This window comes from Octopus sinensis, linkage group LG19 (genome assembly GCF_006345805.1).
Source record: "Octopus sinensis linkage group LG19, ASM634580v1, whole genome shotgun sequence".
Classification (NCBI taxonomy): domain Eukaryota; kingdom Metazoa; phylum Mollusca; class Cephalopoda; order Octopoda; family Octopodidae; genus Octopus; species Octopus sinensis.
In genome coordinates, this window is record NC_043015.1 from 48,950,550 (window position 1) to 48,967,078 (window position 16,529).

General features: G+C 40.9%; 1 protein-coding gene across 2 annotated transcripts in view; it reads right to left on the reverse strand.

Moving 5' to 3' along the window:
- Nucleotides 1–16,529, reverse strand: part of LOC115222302 (monocarboxylate transporter 10) — a 58,989-nt gene that overhangs the window by 36,442 nt on the left and 6,018 nt on the right. For both annotated transcript variants that reach the window (XM_029792478.2, XM_029792479.2), the window contains exon 3: nt 2,605–3,212. In XM_029792478.2, coding sequence (XP_029648338.1) covers nt 2,605–3,212 — 608 coding nt within the window. The remainder of the gene's footprint in view (nt 1–2,604; nt 3,213–16,529) is intronic.

Genomic DNA, 16,529 nt, shown 5'->3' on the forward strand with positions numbered 1-16,529 from the left:
AAACAATACATTTCCAACCCAGTTCCTACTTAAAATATCATTTAGCAGTGATCAAAAGATTTATAAATACGAGGTACATTTCAGTAGTTTTTAGTCTGCTTCAGAGGAGATATTTATTAACCCCTTGACGCCGGTATTACCTGAAGCATGCGAGACACTGCTCCGGTTTTTTTTTTATCTAATGAATCCACACAAACACACAAGTGCCAATGAGCTCGCGTCTATTTACGTTCACCGTTACAATAACATAGCATCATACATTCACGTCTACTGGTTTATGAAAACGAACTATGTGAAGCTATTTATCATAGTGCTAGTGCATGTATATACAGCTGGTCTCTCTCTCTCTCTGAACTCTCTTCTAGCATCCAACAAAGGACTATGTCCAAAGTGTTATACTCTCACTAGAAAACTTTTTTATCCTTCATTGAGAATTAGCCAAATAATATTAACTGTAAGCATTCCAGTCCACTCTGTAAAAGGTATCCAGCTATGAAAACCATGCCAAAACAGCACCCCCCCCCTGTTGTGGTGGTGCCACATAAAAACCACCCAGTCTTCTCTGTAAAGTGGTTGGTGTCTGGAAGGGCAGTGGAGCTTGGTGCAGTACTCCGGCTTGTCAGCTCCTGTCAAACCATCCAACCATGTCAGCATGTCAGTATGATGAAGATGATGCCTTGGACATTTGTTCTTTTGTATTTGATATGCAATACTAAGAAATGGCTGGATTAAAGTTGAAATTTGTCTTTATATTTAAGATGTCATCCAATGGAAATGCTGACATTGGTTTTAAAGGATTTCAGACATCAGTTATGAAAGTTGTCAAGGAATAACGTGAATTATATTAAATGTGTTTGGAGATCTCGAGCCAAGGATCTAGCAAGTAAGGTTCATGCAAAGAATCTAGTTGAAAGGATGACAGTCAACAAAGAAACATCTATTGTGTATCACGATACTGGTTGGTTATATAAGATATAATTGTGTGCCGCTGTATTGACTGTGATTATAGATACAGTGGTACATTCTGATAAAAACAACAGAAGTGATGAAGAAGATCTGAGATGAAGACAAAGTAGACGTAGCTGAAAGATTTAATCTTGATTAATTAAGAGAGATCGACATTCTTTCATGATGGAACCTGAGATAAAAAAATCTTTAGTTGAGGCCTGAAAAGATTACACAGGGAATGATCTAAGGATATGAAACAACTTCACTTGGACGAAAGGTTTAAAAAGATTTCCCAATAAGAATGTGTACCAAAGTCTTAAGCCAACATCCAAAAATTCTGAGCCTTCAAATTCAAGTGCTGCCATTTTCTAAATACTCTCTCTCTCTCTTTTACTTGTTTCAGTCATTTGACTGCGGCCATGCTGGAGCACCACCTTTAATCGAGCAACTCGACCCTGGGACTTATTCTTTGTAAGCCCAGTACTTATTCTATCGGTCTCTTTTGCCGAACCGCTAAGTGACGGGGACATAAACACACCAGCATCGGGGGACAAACACAGACACACAAACACACACGCACATATATATATATATATATACACACACATATATGACAGGCTTCTTTCAGTTTCCGTCTACCAAATCCACTCACAAGGCTTTGGTCAGCCAGAGGCTATAGCAGAAGACACTTGCCCAAGATGCCATGTAGTAGGACTGAACCCGGAAGCATGTGGTTGGTAAGCAAGCTACTTACCACACAGCCACTCCTGCGCCTATACATACAGAAATGCTCATTTCTGAACAAGTTCTTGCAGCTATCAATTTCCAGATATTTGCAGTTAACTCTACAGTACCTGGTTTATGTAATTAAATAATTTAATTCACTTTTAATACAACTATTTCATTAATACAGACCGTATTCATAAACCTGTGCCGCAGTCATCTTCAGCATCAGGTAATTCATTTAATCATTTAATATTAAAGTTTCTAATGGTACAAGGTACTATAGGGATATTTAATTGCTCAGTGGTGTGGTATTATCACATGGTCTCTTTGGTCTGTAAAAACTGATAACCTAGAAAGACTTTGGAATAAAAAATTCCTGAAAATAAGTGTACCAGTTTCTGCACAATAAAACTTTCGTTTTTGCACAATAAATCTGTATTCATATATCTCTCTTATTTCAGATGAGGAAGCCATATATTCATCTCTTTGGCAAGACACTTGCTCCTCTCCCTCCATCATACTATCATATCTCTCAATATTGTATTCCACTCAGATGAGGGGTTTTGCCTTGCAGGTACATGGTCACCCCCCACCAGTGGTGGTGGCACAAAAAGAAGCAAAAAAAGTACCCAGTACACTCTGTGAAGTGGTTGATGTTAGAAAGGGAATTTAGCAATGGAAACCATTCCTAAGCAGATATGGGAGCTCAGCAAAGCCCTCTGGCTCGTCAGTTCGTGTTGGACTGTCCAACCAACACCAACATGGAAAAAGGGACATTAAATGATGATGATGATAGTAAATTTTTGAAATTAAAAAAACTCCCCAAAAATACATCTTTAGTTTTCAATTAAAAAGAAAAAAAAAACAAAGAATAAAAAAAATTATCTGAAGAAATTTAGATATTTGTTCTTTTTATAGGCTAGTACTTACCAAATGAACAAACGGCACAAAATAACCAAACAAAGAAATGCCACAAGACAGCGCCCATATCACATAACCTTTGTTCTTCCATATATCCACATTGAGGTATTTTTTAGTCCAAGAGCAGCAATCATGCACATGTTCATATATACTCTCACTTGACAATGTTAGTTGGCTCATAGCAGTTTCTTTTACTAACACCGGTTTCCAGGTCAAAGCACAAAATACCATCGTTGCCTCTAATCCACTCAAAATTAACAGAGTATTCTTTAACTGTACTCTCTCAATAAGAACTGGTAGAATCTGAGAGAAACTAACTGAAAATAAAGCACTTCCAAAAGACACCAAACCATTCACAAGACCCATTTTCTTTTTGAAGTAATGTCCAAGGATGACAAGTGATGGAGAATAGATAAAAGCTCCGCCAACACCTATTAAGATGCCATAAGTTAGGTAAAGCAGTTCTAATTTGGTTACAAAAGCACTAGACAACAAACCGACAGTGGAAAGTAATGCTCCGAAACATCCAACTTTTCTGATTCCAATTCTGTCTGCAAGGATGCTTGCAAATATAGACATGAGAAAAGTCATTCCAATTGTAACAGATCCGACCCAGGCTGGAATTAAAATGGAAAGTAAGAACGATTACAATAACATCTTCCAACGCAAAGAAATAACTGGATAAAATGGTACATTTTAAGGACTAGCAAAAACATCTTGAATAAAAATAACATTTTGTTTAAAAAAAATAATAGTTAGTTAGTTAATTTTTTGGTTCAAAAAGCAAAAAGCAAGGCCATGTAGGGGGACATGGAGTTATGTACAGGGTGGTGTTCATGTAAAGAGTTCAGGCCACTTGTGGTTAAGGGAGACTTTGAACCAAGCGGTCGTCGGCATCTTCACCATCTCGTCCGGCAGCTTATTCCACGGATCCGCAACCCGGACGGAGAAAGCCCCTCTCCTTCGATTGAGATGAAATCGTCGCAGATAGAGCTTTTCGAAATGACCCCGCAGCCGACGCTCTGGAGCAGGAGTGAAGAACAGCTCTTTCGAGAGGTTACACTTTCCGCTTATGATGTTGTGAGCAAGAATGAGATCACCCCGGCGTCGGCGTTTTTCTAAATAAGAAGTACCCATGCCGGTACTGCATAAAAGCACCCAGTACATGCTGTGAAATGGTTGGTGCTAGGAAGGGCATCCAGCCATAGAAATCATGCCAAAACAGACATGGAGCGTGGGTGGCTCTTCAGCTAACCAGCTCCTGTCAAACAGTCCAATCCATGCCAGCATGGAGAACAGGCATTAAGTGATGATGATGATGATGATGATGACATTCATATATATGTGTGCATGTGTGTCTGTGTGTCCTCGTTCCCTTGATGTTGCATGACAGTTGTAAATGAGCATTATGATCAGTGCTTGGAAACTGGTAAAGTTGACAAGAGAAAGAGTATTTGAAAATCTGCCAGAAAAATTCCCATCTAACCCAGGGCTGGGCTATGACACATCGAGGCCCTAAGCACTTAAAAGATTTTAGTGCCCCCATAAAAGATTATGTAATTCAAAATATAAACAATAACAAACCATAAAATAATTTTTTAGTTTTCGAAACGAAACAAAACAGTAAGAGGGAAAATAATGTTTATTTTTGTATAATTCCACTTTTTTTATATTTGAAAAGTTCCCTCCTACTTTTTTAAATTGCAAAGTCTTTGATCAGATCCTTAAAAATAATCTTAGGTAACACATCTGCATCCATAGTTTGTAGAGATAAAGGCATCGCGAATATTATTTTAGCAAGTTTAAAATGATTTCATTTGTGCAGTAAACTATTTACCATTTCTGTGGCACCCAGCTCCTTCCCTTGATGCCCTAAGCACATGCTTATTTTGCTTAACGGTTAATCCAGTGCTGATCTGACCCATGTGAACATAGAAAAGTGGACATTAACCCTTTCGTTACCGTATTTATCTTGAGATGCTCTGTGTTTCTTTCAATTATTTTAAATATAACAAAGAATTTAGTAAAATAAATTAGTCATCATTAAGCTAGTGTTAGGAACCATAAACTGTGACTAAGATTTGGTGGAAGATTTTAATTCAAAACTTATGAAAACAAGACATTTGTACTACAGAGCTACAACCGGTTTCAGCCGGGTTGATAATGAAAGGGTTAAATGATGTGGATTACATTTTTCTTTTAGCAGCAAGGTTCAATTCAATGATAAGCAGTATTTCATACAGGCTGTTGGTTGACAAATGTTTTCCCTGCAGGATTTCAATTAAACTTTTACGGTACAATTCATACACTCAACAAAATTCATAATCCATAATACAGTTCATTGCACTTTACAGATTATCAATGCACTCAACTTATAATTCCTAACTGCATTGTTTACAATGCTTTATAAATTACTAGCACTATGACCCAGCGTTGCCAGGTCATAGTGCTAGTGCATGCATATACAGCTGCATGCATGCACACATACACGCGAGTACTGTCCAAATCTCCAACCAATCACATACAGCTAGCTGGCATTCAATTGGCATATCAAGTTTCAGGTATTTTGATTGGGTTTTGGATAGAAAATTCATCAAAAAATCACTTCTATTGATTTTTTTAATGGCTTTGCGGGGTGACTGGGGAAATGTAAAGATGTGCACGACCACCCTTGGTCGGTTTTGAATGACCATAGAAAGTGTGAGCCCTCTAACTGAAAAATTGTGGATTTGTATAAAGGACACATACACACAGACATTTTGCTGTTTAAATATATAGAGATATTCAAAGTTTACTACACTTCAGAAATTGCCAAACACACTGACAAGAAATTTTTCTTTGTTGCCATTACTCTTGATCTCATTCACTTCTGTCCCTCCCATTTGCCTCCCCCTCCTCTCACTGTCTCTCTCTCTCTCGCTCATACTTTTACAATATTGTAGAAGATGTACAGTTGTTGCCATGTAAGAATCACAAAGGCTTCTCTGCAGTCTTCATTTACTCTTATTTGTTTTTTAGTCATTTGACTGTGGCCATGCTGGAGCACCGCCTTTAGTCGAGCAAACCGATCTCCAGGACTTATTCTTTGTAAGCCTAGTACTTATTCTATCAGTCTCTTTTACTGAACCGCTAAGTTACAGGGACGCAAACACATCACCATTGGTTGTCAAGCGATGTTGGGAGGACAAACACAAACACACACACACACATATATATATACATATATATGACGGCTTCTTTCAGTTTCTGTCTACCAAATCCACTCACAAGTCTTTGGTCGGCCCAAGGCTATAGTAGAAGACACTTGCCCAAGGTGCCATGCAGTGGGACTGAACACGGAACCATGTGGTTGGTAAGCAAGCTACTTACCATACAGCCACTCCTACGCCTATATTTGATTGCTTTTCTTCTTTAAAATAAGGAAGAAATTTATGTTAACAAGAACAGATCATGGCCACAATTCCCTTTGGTTCTTATTCTTGGAGTCTGTTCTCATTAATACTGAGACAAAAATGGCATTGGATCTTAACTGTTGCGCTACTGGTGTTGCTGTCGTTTAGCCCCAGGCCACCCATGATCAAAAGCATTCCAGTTATGATTATTGCTTCTTTTTGAAAGACATATCTAAAACAACAATATCCAATGTGACCTTACTTTTATTTTTAAATGATTTGAGGGAGATTTGGTTACTTTTGAAAGACTATTGGAAGATTCCCTTGTCCCCCAACACTGGTTTTTATTGTCTTTGTTTTTGCATTATTTTTTGTGAATTAGTGCCATTATCTTTTCTGAAATAGAGTCAGATTCTTGGCTTTGACAGAAGCTAAGCATCCAACTGATTCATAAAAGTTGAGAATCAATTTAAATTTTGAATTGCAAGAATTAGTAAATGTCTGAAATGTTTTAAAGATATTTTAATTCATGGCAAGTATCAAACAGATTCAGAACTATCACCTTCCATCCAAATACAAAAGAATATGTTCCAGTCACCCACATGAATCAAAGTCATTGATTTCAGATTTTTGGGAGAAGGCCAGCAATTTCAGGAGATGGGCCAAATCAAATACATCGACTCCAGTGTTCAAATGGTACTTAATTAATCAAACTCAAAAGGACAAAGGCAAGGTTGACCTCAGCAGAATTTGAACTCAAAACAAAAAAAGGATGAAATCATCATCATCGTTTAACGTCTGTTTTCTGCGCTAGCATGGGTTGGACAGTTCAACCGGGGTCTGGGAAGCCAGGAGGCTGCACCAGGCTCCAGTCTGATCTGGCAGTGTTTCTACAGCTGGATGCCCTTCCTAACGCCAACCACTGTGAGTGTAGTGGGTGCTTTTTACATGCCACCGGCACAGGTGCCAGGGAGTCTGGCAGCGGCCACGATCGGTTGGTGCTTTTAACGTGCCACCGGCACGGAAGCCAGTCAAGGCGGTGCTGGCATCGGCCACGTTCGGATGGTGTTTTTTACGTGCCACCAGCATGGAAGCCAGTCAAGGCGGCACTGGCATCGGCCACATTCGGATGGTGCTTTTTATGTGCCACCGGCACAGGTATCACAACTACTATTTCCATTCATATTTATTTCGATGTTCATGTACTTGACTCAACAGGTCTCCTCAAGCACAGCAGGTTGTTCTGAAATCCAAGGTACTTTGAATGGGCAGGGGCTAAGATTTTACCTGACGTGCTAACAGTTCAGCCAGCTTGCCACCTTATTAATTAGAATCACAGTGATCTGGACAAAGACTGACAATGTTTAGGCCAACAAAAGACAGCATTTGGTAATCAACCCACCACTTGCAGAAAATTTGCTGATAAACACATTTTGTTACACTTTATACATTGTGAAGCGATAACCTGAGACAGAAAGCAAGACAAATATTGTCTATTGTGAGGGTTTTTTTTTTCTTAAACATATGGTGTGAGAAGATATAAAAATTCTAATATTTCGACTGAATAAACAGATGGAAATAAACATAACACAGGGATTAATGTGATATAAAAGCTTGCTTAACAATGGGAACATCATCATTTAATGCCCAATTCCATGCTGGCATGGGTTGGATGGTTTGACAGGAGCTGGCTAGGCAGAAGACTACACCAGGCTTCGGGTGTCTGTTATGGCATAGTTTTTTATGGCTAGATGCCCTTCATAGCACCAACCACTCCACAGAGTAGACAGAATGCTTTTTACGTGGCATCAATTAATAATTAGGTGTAGGAGTGGCTGTGTGGTAAGTAGCTTGCTTACTAACCACATGGTTCTGGGATCAGTCCCAATGCGTGGCACCTTGGGCAAGTGTCTTCTGCTATAGCCTCGGGCTGACCAAAGCCTTGTGAGTGGATTTGGTAGATGGAAACTGAAAGAAGGCCGTCGTATATATGTGTGTGTGTATGTTTGTGTCTGTGTTTGTCCTCCCCAACATTGCTTGACAACCAATGCTGGTGTTTTTACGTCCCCATAACTTAGCGGTTTGGCAAAAAAGAGATCGATAGAATAAGTACTAGGCTTACAAAGAATAAGTCCTGGGGCCGATTTGCTCGACTAAAAAGCGGTGCTCCAGCATGGCCACAGTCAAATGACTGAAACAAGTAAAAGAGTAAAATAGTAAAAGAGTAAAATAGTAAAAGAGTAATGGTCTTGATTATAATTACAAGATACTAAACAACCATATCAAATCTCACGCTTTATTCCAACGCAAAACATCTGAAATAAAATCCTTGCTGAACCACATTTGGATCAGCCTCAGCCATAAAAAAAAGAAAAAAATTAAAAAACAAACAAAAAGAAAACTCAGACATTTAATGATTTGTTTTCTTAAATTAAATTTCCAATAACTATCACTGGTGTCACCGAACAATCGCAAAACTGCAAAACATTTTCTGTTTTCAACAACATCCCATTTATATTCCATGCATCCAATCCTGTGTCAGTTGAGAAGACCCGGTCAGGAAAAGACAGCCGATATGTTATCTTATATTTCATCACAAACAAGTGACACTTTCGCTTGCAAGTCTTCTCCATAAAGACTGATAATATATATTAAACAAAAAACAAAAAAATGATGTCTGTCGAGATTACATTACAAGTGATGGGGGTGGATGGTAGTTGATCTACATTCAGAGAGGGTTGACAAGGAATTAACAGATGTTTGTTATCAGGAATGTGGTAAGAGCAACCACTACTACCATCACCAGTACCACTAATAATAATAATAATAACCCTTTCTAGTGGGTTGTCCGGAAAGTTCCTGCCGATTTATAGTAGCTTACCTTTCGACTTATTTTAGAACATGGTTGAGTCCATAAAATAGGATTTGACTACACCTCCATTTAGAGCACAGTTAAAGCTATCTTTTCGTGGAAGAAGGTTCATGTTCCTATAACCTGTTAATTTTGTAACCCTTTAAAATGGAAGATACAAAAGTTCATTTTCGGCATTTGATGCTTTGGGAACCAGACAAAAATTGCTGCAGCTCGGCTGGGATGTGTTACCCCACCCTCCATATTTACCAGATATTGCTCCTTCGGATTTACACTTATTCAGGTCTCTGCAGAATAGTCTTAATGGCAAAAATATCAATTCCTTGGATGACGTAAAAAGATACCTTGATGAATTCTTTGCCATGAAACCACCTCAATTCTGGGAAGAGGGTATCTTCAAGTTAAAGGAAAGATGGAGACGCATTGTGCAACAAATTGGTTCATATTTGGTTGATTAAAAATGTAATGGCAAGTATTTATTGACCTTTTTCTTTCCTTTAAAAATCGGCACGAACTTTCCGGACAACCCAATACTAGAGGCACAAGGCCTGAAATTTGGTGGGTTGGGGGGACTAGTCGATTATATTGATCCCAGCATTCAACCAGTAATTATTTTATAAACCCTGAAGGGATAAAATTCAAAGTTGACCTCAGTAGAATTTGAACTCAGAATGTAAAGACTGATGAAATGCCATTAAGCATTTTGCCCAGCGTGCTAATGATTCTGCCAGCTCACCACCTTAATGATAAAATAAAGATAAAAATAATTGTTTCTAATATAGGTACAAGGCCCCACATTTTTGTTTTTAGTGAAGGGTTCTAGTCATGCTCAACTGGTACTCATTTTATTGTCCCTGAGGGGATAAAAGGCAAAATCAACCTTGGCGCAATTTAAACTGAACTCAGCAGGATTTGAACTCAGAATGTAAAGGATGAAATGCCACTAAGCATTTTGCCCAGTGTGCTAACAATTCTGCCAACTCATTATGTTACTACTACTATGATGACGCCACCGCCTACTACTAATAATAATAATCCATTCTACTATAGGCACACAGTCTGGAATTTGTGGGGAAGGGTACAGTTTATTATATTGACCCAAGTGCTCAACTGGTACTTATTTTATTGACCCCAAGAGGATGAAAAGCAAAGTTGACCTCAGTGGAATTTGAGCTTCTAACACGAAGACAAATGGAATGCTAAGCATTTCACCCGACATACCAGCTCATCACATTAATAATAATAATAATAATAACCTGAGACCCCCTTCAGTCACGACACTGACCTTGGGATTGCACCTAGAAAGTTACCCTCCCAGGCACAAGTCCGGGCAAGGTTGTTTATGGAAGGCCAGCAGTCACCCACGCTACCGATGTTATCCAAGGGAAAAGCAAAGGCTGATACAGCTTGGCATGTGTGACGTTGCAACTCATTTCTTCAGCTGAGAGAATTGGAGCAAAGTGAAATAAAGTGTCTTGCTCAAGAAAACAACATGCAGCCCGGTCCAAGATTCGAGCTCACAACCTCACGATCATAAGCTCAACACTCTAACCACTGAGCTACGCGCCTTCACAATAATAATGATAATAATAATAATAATAATCTAAATTTGATTTAATTATCAATTATTCAATTCAATTAAAACATTTTAAGTGGATGGATCAGAAAGTTACACTTGTTATCATATCTCCATTTAAAAAACAAAGGAGCAACAGAAACATATGGTAACATTTGGAGAAATCTCAGATACTATGGCTGTGTACAGTTCTTAAAAGAGAATATATCAAACAAAATTACACACCAAAGCGTTGTTATCAGCACAGAGAATAATTTGAATAAGTGGCTTTGTTTAAAAGAACAACAACTACAGCAAACAAAATGTTCTATATTTATAATTTTTTAAAAATCAAGGTCTATGGCTTTATTTCATAGAATTGGCAGCTTAGCTTAGGATATTTTCAGTTATACATTTTATCATCATCATCATTTAACATCCGCTTTCCATGCTAGCATGGGTTGGACGATTTGACTGAGGACTGGCGAACCAGATGGCTGCATCAGGCTCCAATCTGATCTGACAGTTTCTACAGCTGGATGCCCTTCCTAACGCTAACCACTCCAAAAGTGTAGTGGGTGCTGGTCATTTAACATACTTTGTAAGATATTCATGTTGCATAATGAAATACCATGTGCCTACAAGTCATTAACACAAACTTTTGTCACTCACCCGTCAACTCTTGTCCTTGACAAGTTTATTAAAAAGAATATTATTACACTTTGTCATCAGCAAATCATTTGATTATCTATGAAATAAAGCCATAGACCTTGATTTTTTAAAATTATAAATATAGAACATTTTGTTTGCTGTGGTTGTGGTTCTTTTAAACAAAGCCAAATCAAATGATTTACTGATGACAAAGTGTAATAATATTCTTTTTAATAAACTTGTCAAGGACAAGAGTTGACGGGTGAGTGACAAAGAAAAGTTTGTGTTAATAACTTGTAGGCACATGGTATTTCATTACGCAACATGAATATCTTACAAAGTATGTTAAATGTCTTCATAAGTCAATACCCTATACTACTGTGTTAGCAGTGCACTTAAATCATGCGTTAAGGTCATCTCTTCAGATTTTCTAGAGAAATCATAACCAGCAATGGTTTTGTTATTATGTTTCATATCCAACAGGTCAGAGGTAACTCCATACTCTCTCTTTTACTTGTTTCAGTCGTTTAACTGCGGCCACGCTGGAGCACCGCCTTTAGTCGAGCAAATCGACTCCAGGATTTATTCTTTGTAAGCCTGTTACTTATTCTACTGGTCTTTTTTGCCAAACCGCTAAGTTATGGGGGACGTAAACACACCAGCATCGGTTGTCAAGCAATGCTAGGGGGACAAATAAGTCAACTTACGGTTAAGCAATGTAGACATTGGCTATAGCCACCCAAAAAGTGATAAAAGTCTTTTTCTTTGGTACAGAATTCCTTCATATAAAACCAAATTCAATGAATGGCACCCATGCCAGTGGAGCGCTAAACAGCTCCATCTGAGCGGGATCACTGGCAGAGCAGCTGTCTAGCTTCCATGCTGGTGGCACGTAAAAAGCACCATTTGAGTGTGATCGTTACCAGCGTCACCTTACTGGCACTTGTGCCGGTAACACGTGAACAAAACATTCGAGCGAGGTCGTAGCCAGTGCCGCTGGACTGACTCCTGTGTAGGTAGCACATAAAAAACACTATTTGAGCATGGCTATTGCCAGTACCACCAGACTGGCCCTCATGCCGGTGGCATGTAAAAGCACCCACTACACTCTCGGAGTGGTTAGTGTTAGGAAGGGCATCCAGCTGTAGAAATTCTGTCAGATCAGATTGGAGCCTGATGCAGCCATCTGGTATGCCAGTCCTCAGTCAAATCGTCCAACCCATGCTAGCATGGAAAGCGGACGTTAAATGATGATGATGAAACAAATAAATTGTCTGATGCTCCAAATTGATGTCATAATTTTCTTTTTACCCCCATCCACGCATTCTCCCCATTTTGTGTACGGGCGTTGTTATTTGTCAGATCTACAAAGTTCTCCTAATGCACTATCACTTCATGAGTGTACATACCATTATTTATGTACGAGAACCTAATTATCTACCCCAGTTGTTATTTCCCCCTTTAATCTTTATTTATTTTTTTAAACACCATATATATTTCTTTATTGCCCACAAGGGGCTAAACACAGAGGGGACAAACAAAGACAGACAAACGGATTAAGTCGATTATATCGACCCCAGTGCATAACTGGTACTTATTTAATCGGCCCCGTAAGGATGAAAGGCAAAGCCGACCTCGGCGGAATTTGAACCCAGAATGTAACAGCAGACAAAATACGGCTAAGCATTTCTTCCGGCGTGCTAACGTTTCTGCCAGCTCGCCGCCTTGAAACACCATATGCTGAACACGCCTTTTTAAACACCATATGCTGAACGATTACCAAAAAGTTTTTCAGAAAATCTGAAAAAAATGACCTTAACTAATGAAGAGTCGATTCTGGCTCTACTGAAACCATGGAGACTCGAGATGTTGAAAGAGCAGTGGGCATGTTAATGAGGTTTTAGCTTTTTTTTTTTTTTTAGAAATTTTAAAAGGGAACAGATTAGATTACCACTCACAGCTTTGGTCTCTTAACTCATCCTGTCTTACAGAAGAAATTGAAGGATTAGGGTGGCCCTGGTTGGTGGATTTGCTGATGTGAAGTGAGCGTAGATGTTTCTGTACTTGATGTTTGGTGGGAAGACACGAACATGGTGGGGAAGAAATGGTATGGAATGGTAAAGCAGACGGCAAATAGGGAATAATTTTCCCTGTTTTTTACTCATTTCAGTCACTGGACTGTGGTCATACTGGGGCACCACCTTGAAGGGTTTTAGTCAAACAAATAAAATCCAGTAACTGTTTTTTAAATCTTGTACTTATTCTATAAGCTCTGTTTAGCTGAACTACAAAGTTATGGGGATATAAACAACCCAACACTGGTTGTCAAGGTATGGTGGGTGATAAACACAAACAGACAAACTCAGTTTTCATCCACCAAATTTATTCACAAGGATTTTGTTGGTACAGGGCTATAGTAAAAGACACTTGCCCAAGGTTCCATGCAGTGGGACTGAACCCACAACTACATGGTTGCAAAGCAAACTTCTTAACCACACAGCCATGCCTATGCCAATGGGTTTCTCTATATTCCTTTTCCATCCTTTGGAAGCAATGTGGCTGATGTGGGTGTCATGTGATTAGCACCCGAGCCAGTGTTGCGTGACCAGCACCCGAGCCAGTGTCGCGTGACCAGCACCCGAGCCAGTGTCGCGTGACCAGCACCCGAGCCAGTGTCGCGTGACCAGCACCCGAGCCAGTGTCGCGTGACCAGCACCCGAGCCAGTGTCGCATGACCAGCACCCGAGCCATGTCGCGTGACCAGCACCCGAGCCATGTCGCGTGACCAGCACCCGAGCCAGTGTCGCGTGACCAGCGCCGAGCCAGTGTCGCGTGACCAGCGCCGAGCCAGTGTCGCGTGACCAGCGCCCGAGCCAGTGTCGCGTGACCAGCACCCGAGCCATGTCGCGTGACCAGCACCCGAGCCAGTGTCGCGTGACCAGCACCCGAGCCAGTGTCGCGTGACCAGCACCCGAGCCAGTGTCGCGTGACCAGCGCCCGAGCCAGTGTCGCGTGACCAGCGCCCGAGCCAGTGTCGCGTGACCAGCACCCGAGCCAGTGTCGCGTGACCAGCACCCGAGCCAGTGTCGCGTGACCAGCACCCAAGCCAGTGTCGCGTGACCAGCACCCGAGCCAGTGTCGCGTGACCAGCACCCAAGCCAGTGTCGCGTGACCAGCACCCGAGCCAGTGTCGCGTGACCAGCGCCCGAGCCAGTGTCGCGTGACCAGCGCCCGAGCCAGTGTCGCGTGACCAGCACCCGAGCCAGTGTCGCGTGACCAGCACCCGAGCCAGTGTCGCGTGACCAGCACCCAAGCCAGTGTTGCGTGACCAGCACCCGAGCCAGTGTTGCATGACTAGCACCTGAGCCAGTGTTGCGTGACTAGCACCTGAGCCAGTGTTGCATGACTAGCACCTGAGCCAGTGTTGCGTGACTAGCACCTGAGCCAGTGTTGCGTGACTAGCAGGTTTCTAGCACTGGATCACATGGAGGAAATGACAAACAACAACATGCCATGCTGGAGTAGAAGACCCGTCAAGCCATGTGTAATCATAGTTGTAGCAGATACTGGTGTTATGCAACTGACACCCATGTAAAAGCACCCATTACACTCTTGGAGTGGTGGGCGTTAACAAGGACAACCAGCTGTAGAAACTATGCCAAAATGGACTGGAGTCTGGTGCAAGACTTCAGCTTACCAGTTCTGATCAAATCATCCAACCTATGCCAGCATGGACAATGGGCATTAAATGATGATGATGTCTGCAAAGATGACCAAGACTTCCACATCAAAAAAACCCTTCATGGTTAAAATGACCATATCCGGCCTAAAATGTTCTTGTTGTTTTATGTTCAAATTGACCAGATCAGGCCTCTCACACCTACCCAACAGTGTCATTCAAACCATAAACCATCGTATCATTGAAATCTGAAAGCTCTGAGATAATGCATGATTATATTTCAAAGGGCGGTGAGCTGGCAGAAACGTTAGCACGCCGGGCGAAATGCGTAGCTGTATTTCGTCTGTTGTTACGTTCCAAGTTCAAATTCCGCCGAGGTCGACTTTGCCTTTCATCCTTTCGGGACCGATAAATTAAGTACCAGTTACGCATTGGGGTTGATATAATCGACAATCCATTTGTCTGTCCTTGTTTGTTCCCTCTGTGTTTAGCCCCTTGTGGGTAGTAAAGGAATAGGTATGTCGTCTGCCGCTACGCTCCGAGTTCAAATTCTGCCGAGGTCAGCTTTGCCTTTCATCCTTTCGGGACCGATAAATTAAGTACCAGTTACGCATTGGGGTTGATATAATCGACAATCCATTTGTCTGTCCTTGTTTGTTCCCTCTGTGTTTAGCCCCTTGTGGGTAGTAAAGGAATAGGTATGTCGTCTGCCGCTACGCTCCGAGTTCAAATTCTGCCGAGGTCAGCTTTGCCTTTCATCCTTTCGGGACCGATAAATTAAGTACCAGTTACGCATTGGGGTCGATATAATCGACTTAATCCATTTGTCTGTCCTTGTTTGTCCCCTTTGTGTTTAGCCCCTTGTGGGTAGTAAAGAAATATATATTTCAAAGCAATGTGAATGGTTAAGCATTACCTTTGACAGAGTAATCTAAATGCTAAAAGGCTGAAGAGTATCAACAGTGTAAAGTGCAACAATGCAGGCAAATAAAGACTTGTGTCTCTTCTCCTCATTGCGACATCTTTCATGTGCCCTCACAAATTAAACAAAATCCAAAATGGTAGAATTTCCTTGTAACAGAGCCACAGTGTACCTTGGCAGCTATAATGGAAAGTTCACTCGTTTTCAGGTTTTTATTCTTTTCATTTACTTGTTCCAGTCATTTGACTGCGGCCATGCTGGAGCACCACCTTGAAGGGTTTTAGCCAGACAAATCGACCCAGCACTTATTCTTTGTAAGCCTAGTACTTATCCTATTAATCTCTTTTGCTAAACTGCTACATTATGGGGATGTAAACACACCAACACCGGTTGTTGCATGACATAACCGATTGAGATGAAATCATCGCAGATAGAGCTTTTCGGAATGACCCCCGCAGCCGACGCTCTGGAGCAGGAGTGAAGAACAGCTCTTTCGAGAGGTTACACTTTCCACTTATGATGTTAAAACTAGTGTTCTGTACTGCTACAGTATGGTCACATTTGAAACCCATGGTGATTTGGAGGTTGGGAACACGAGTTGTGTGAAGAATGTGAAGTGGCTTGCTGAAGAGTGTAGTTTTTGGTCACCCACTTAACTGCTTTTACATGTGCAAGAGGTGACTCACATCTGCTGCCAGTGAGAGTAAGTGTAAAAATAGAGGAACACTGACAAGTCAGCAAATGTGAAGTGCCACATGATTTAGATGAAGGGGTGGGTGGGGTGGGGTGGTGGTGCAGCATTCGATATCTTTGAATAAGCAGGAGTCATGTGCAGTGTGGTGATACGAGATAACAGTTAGGTT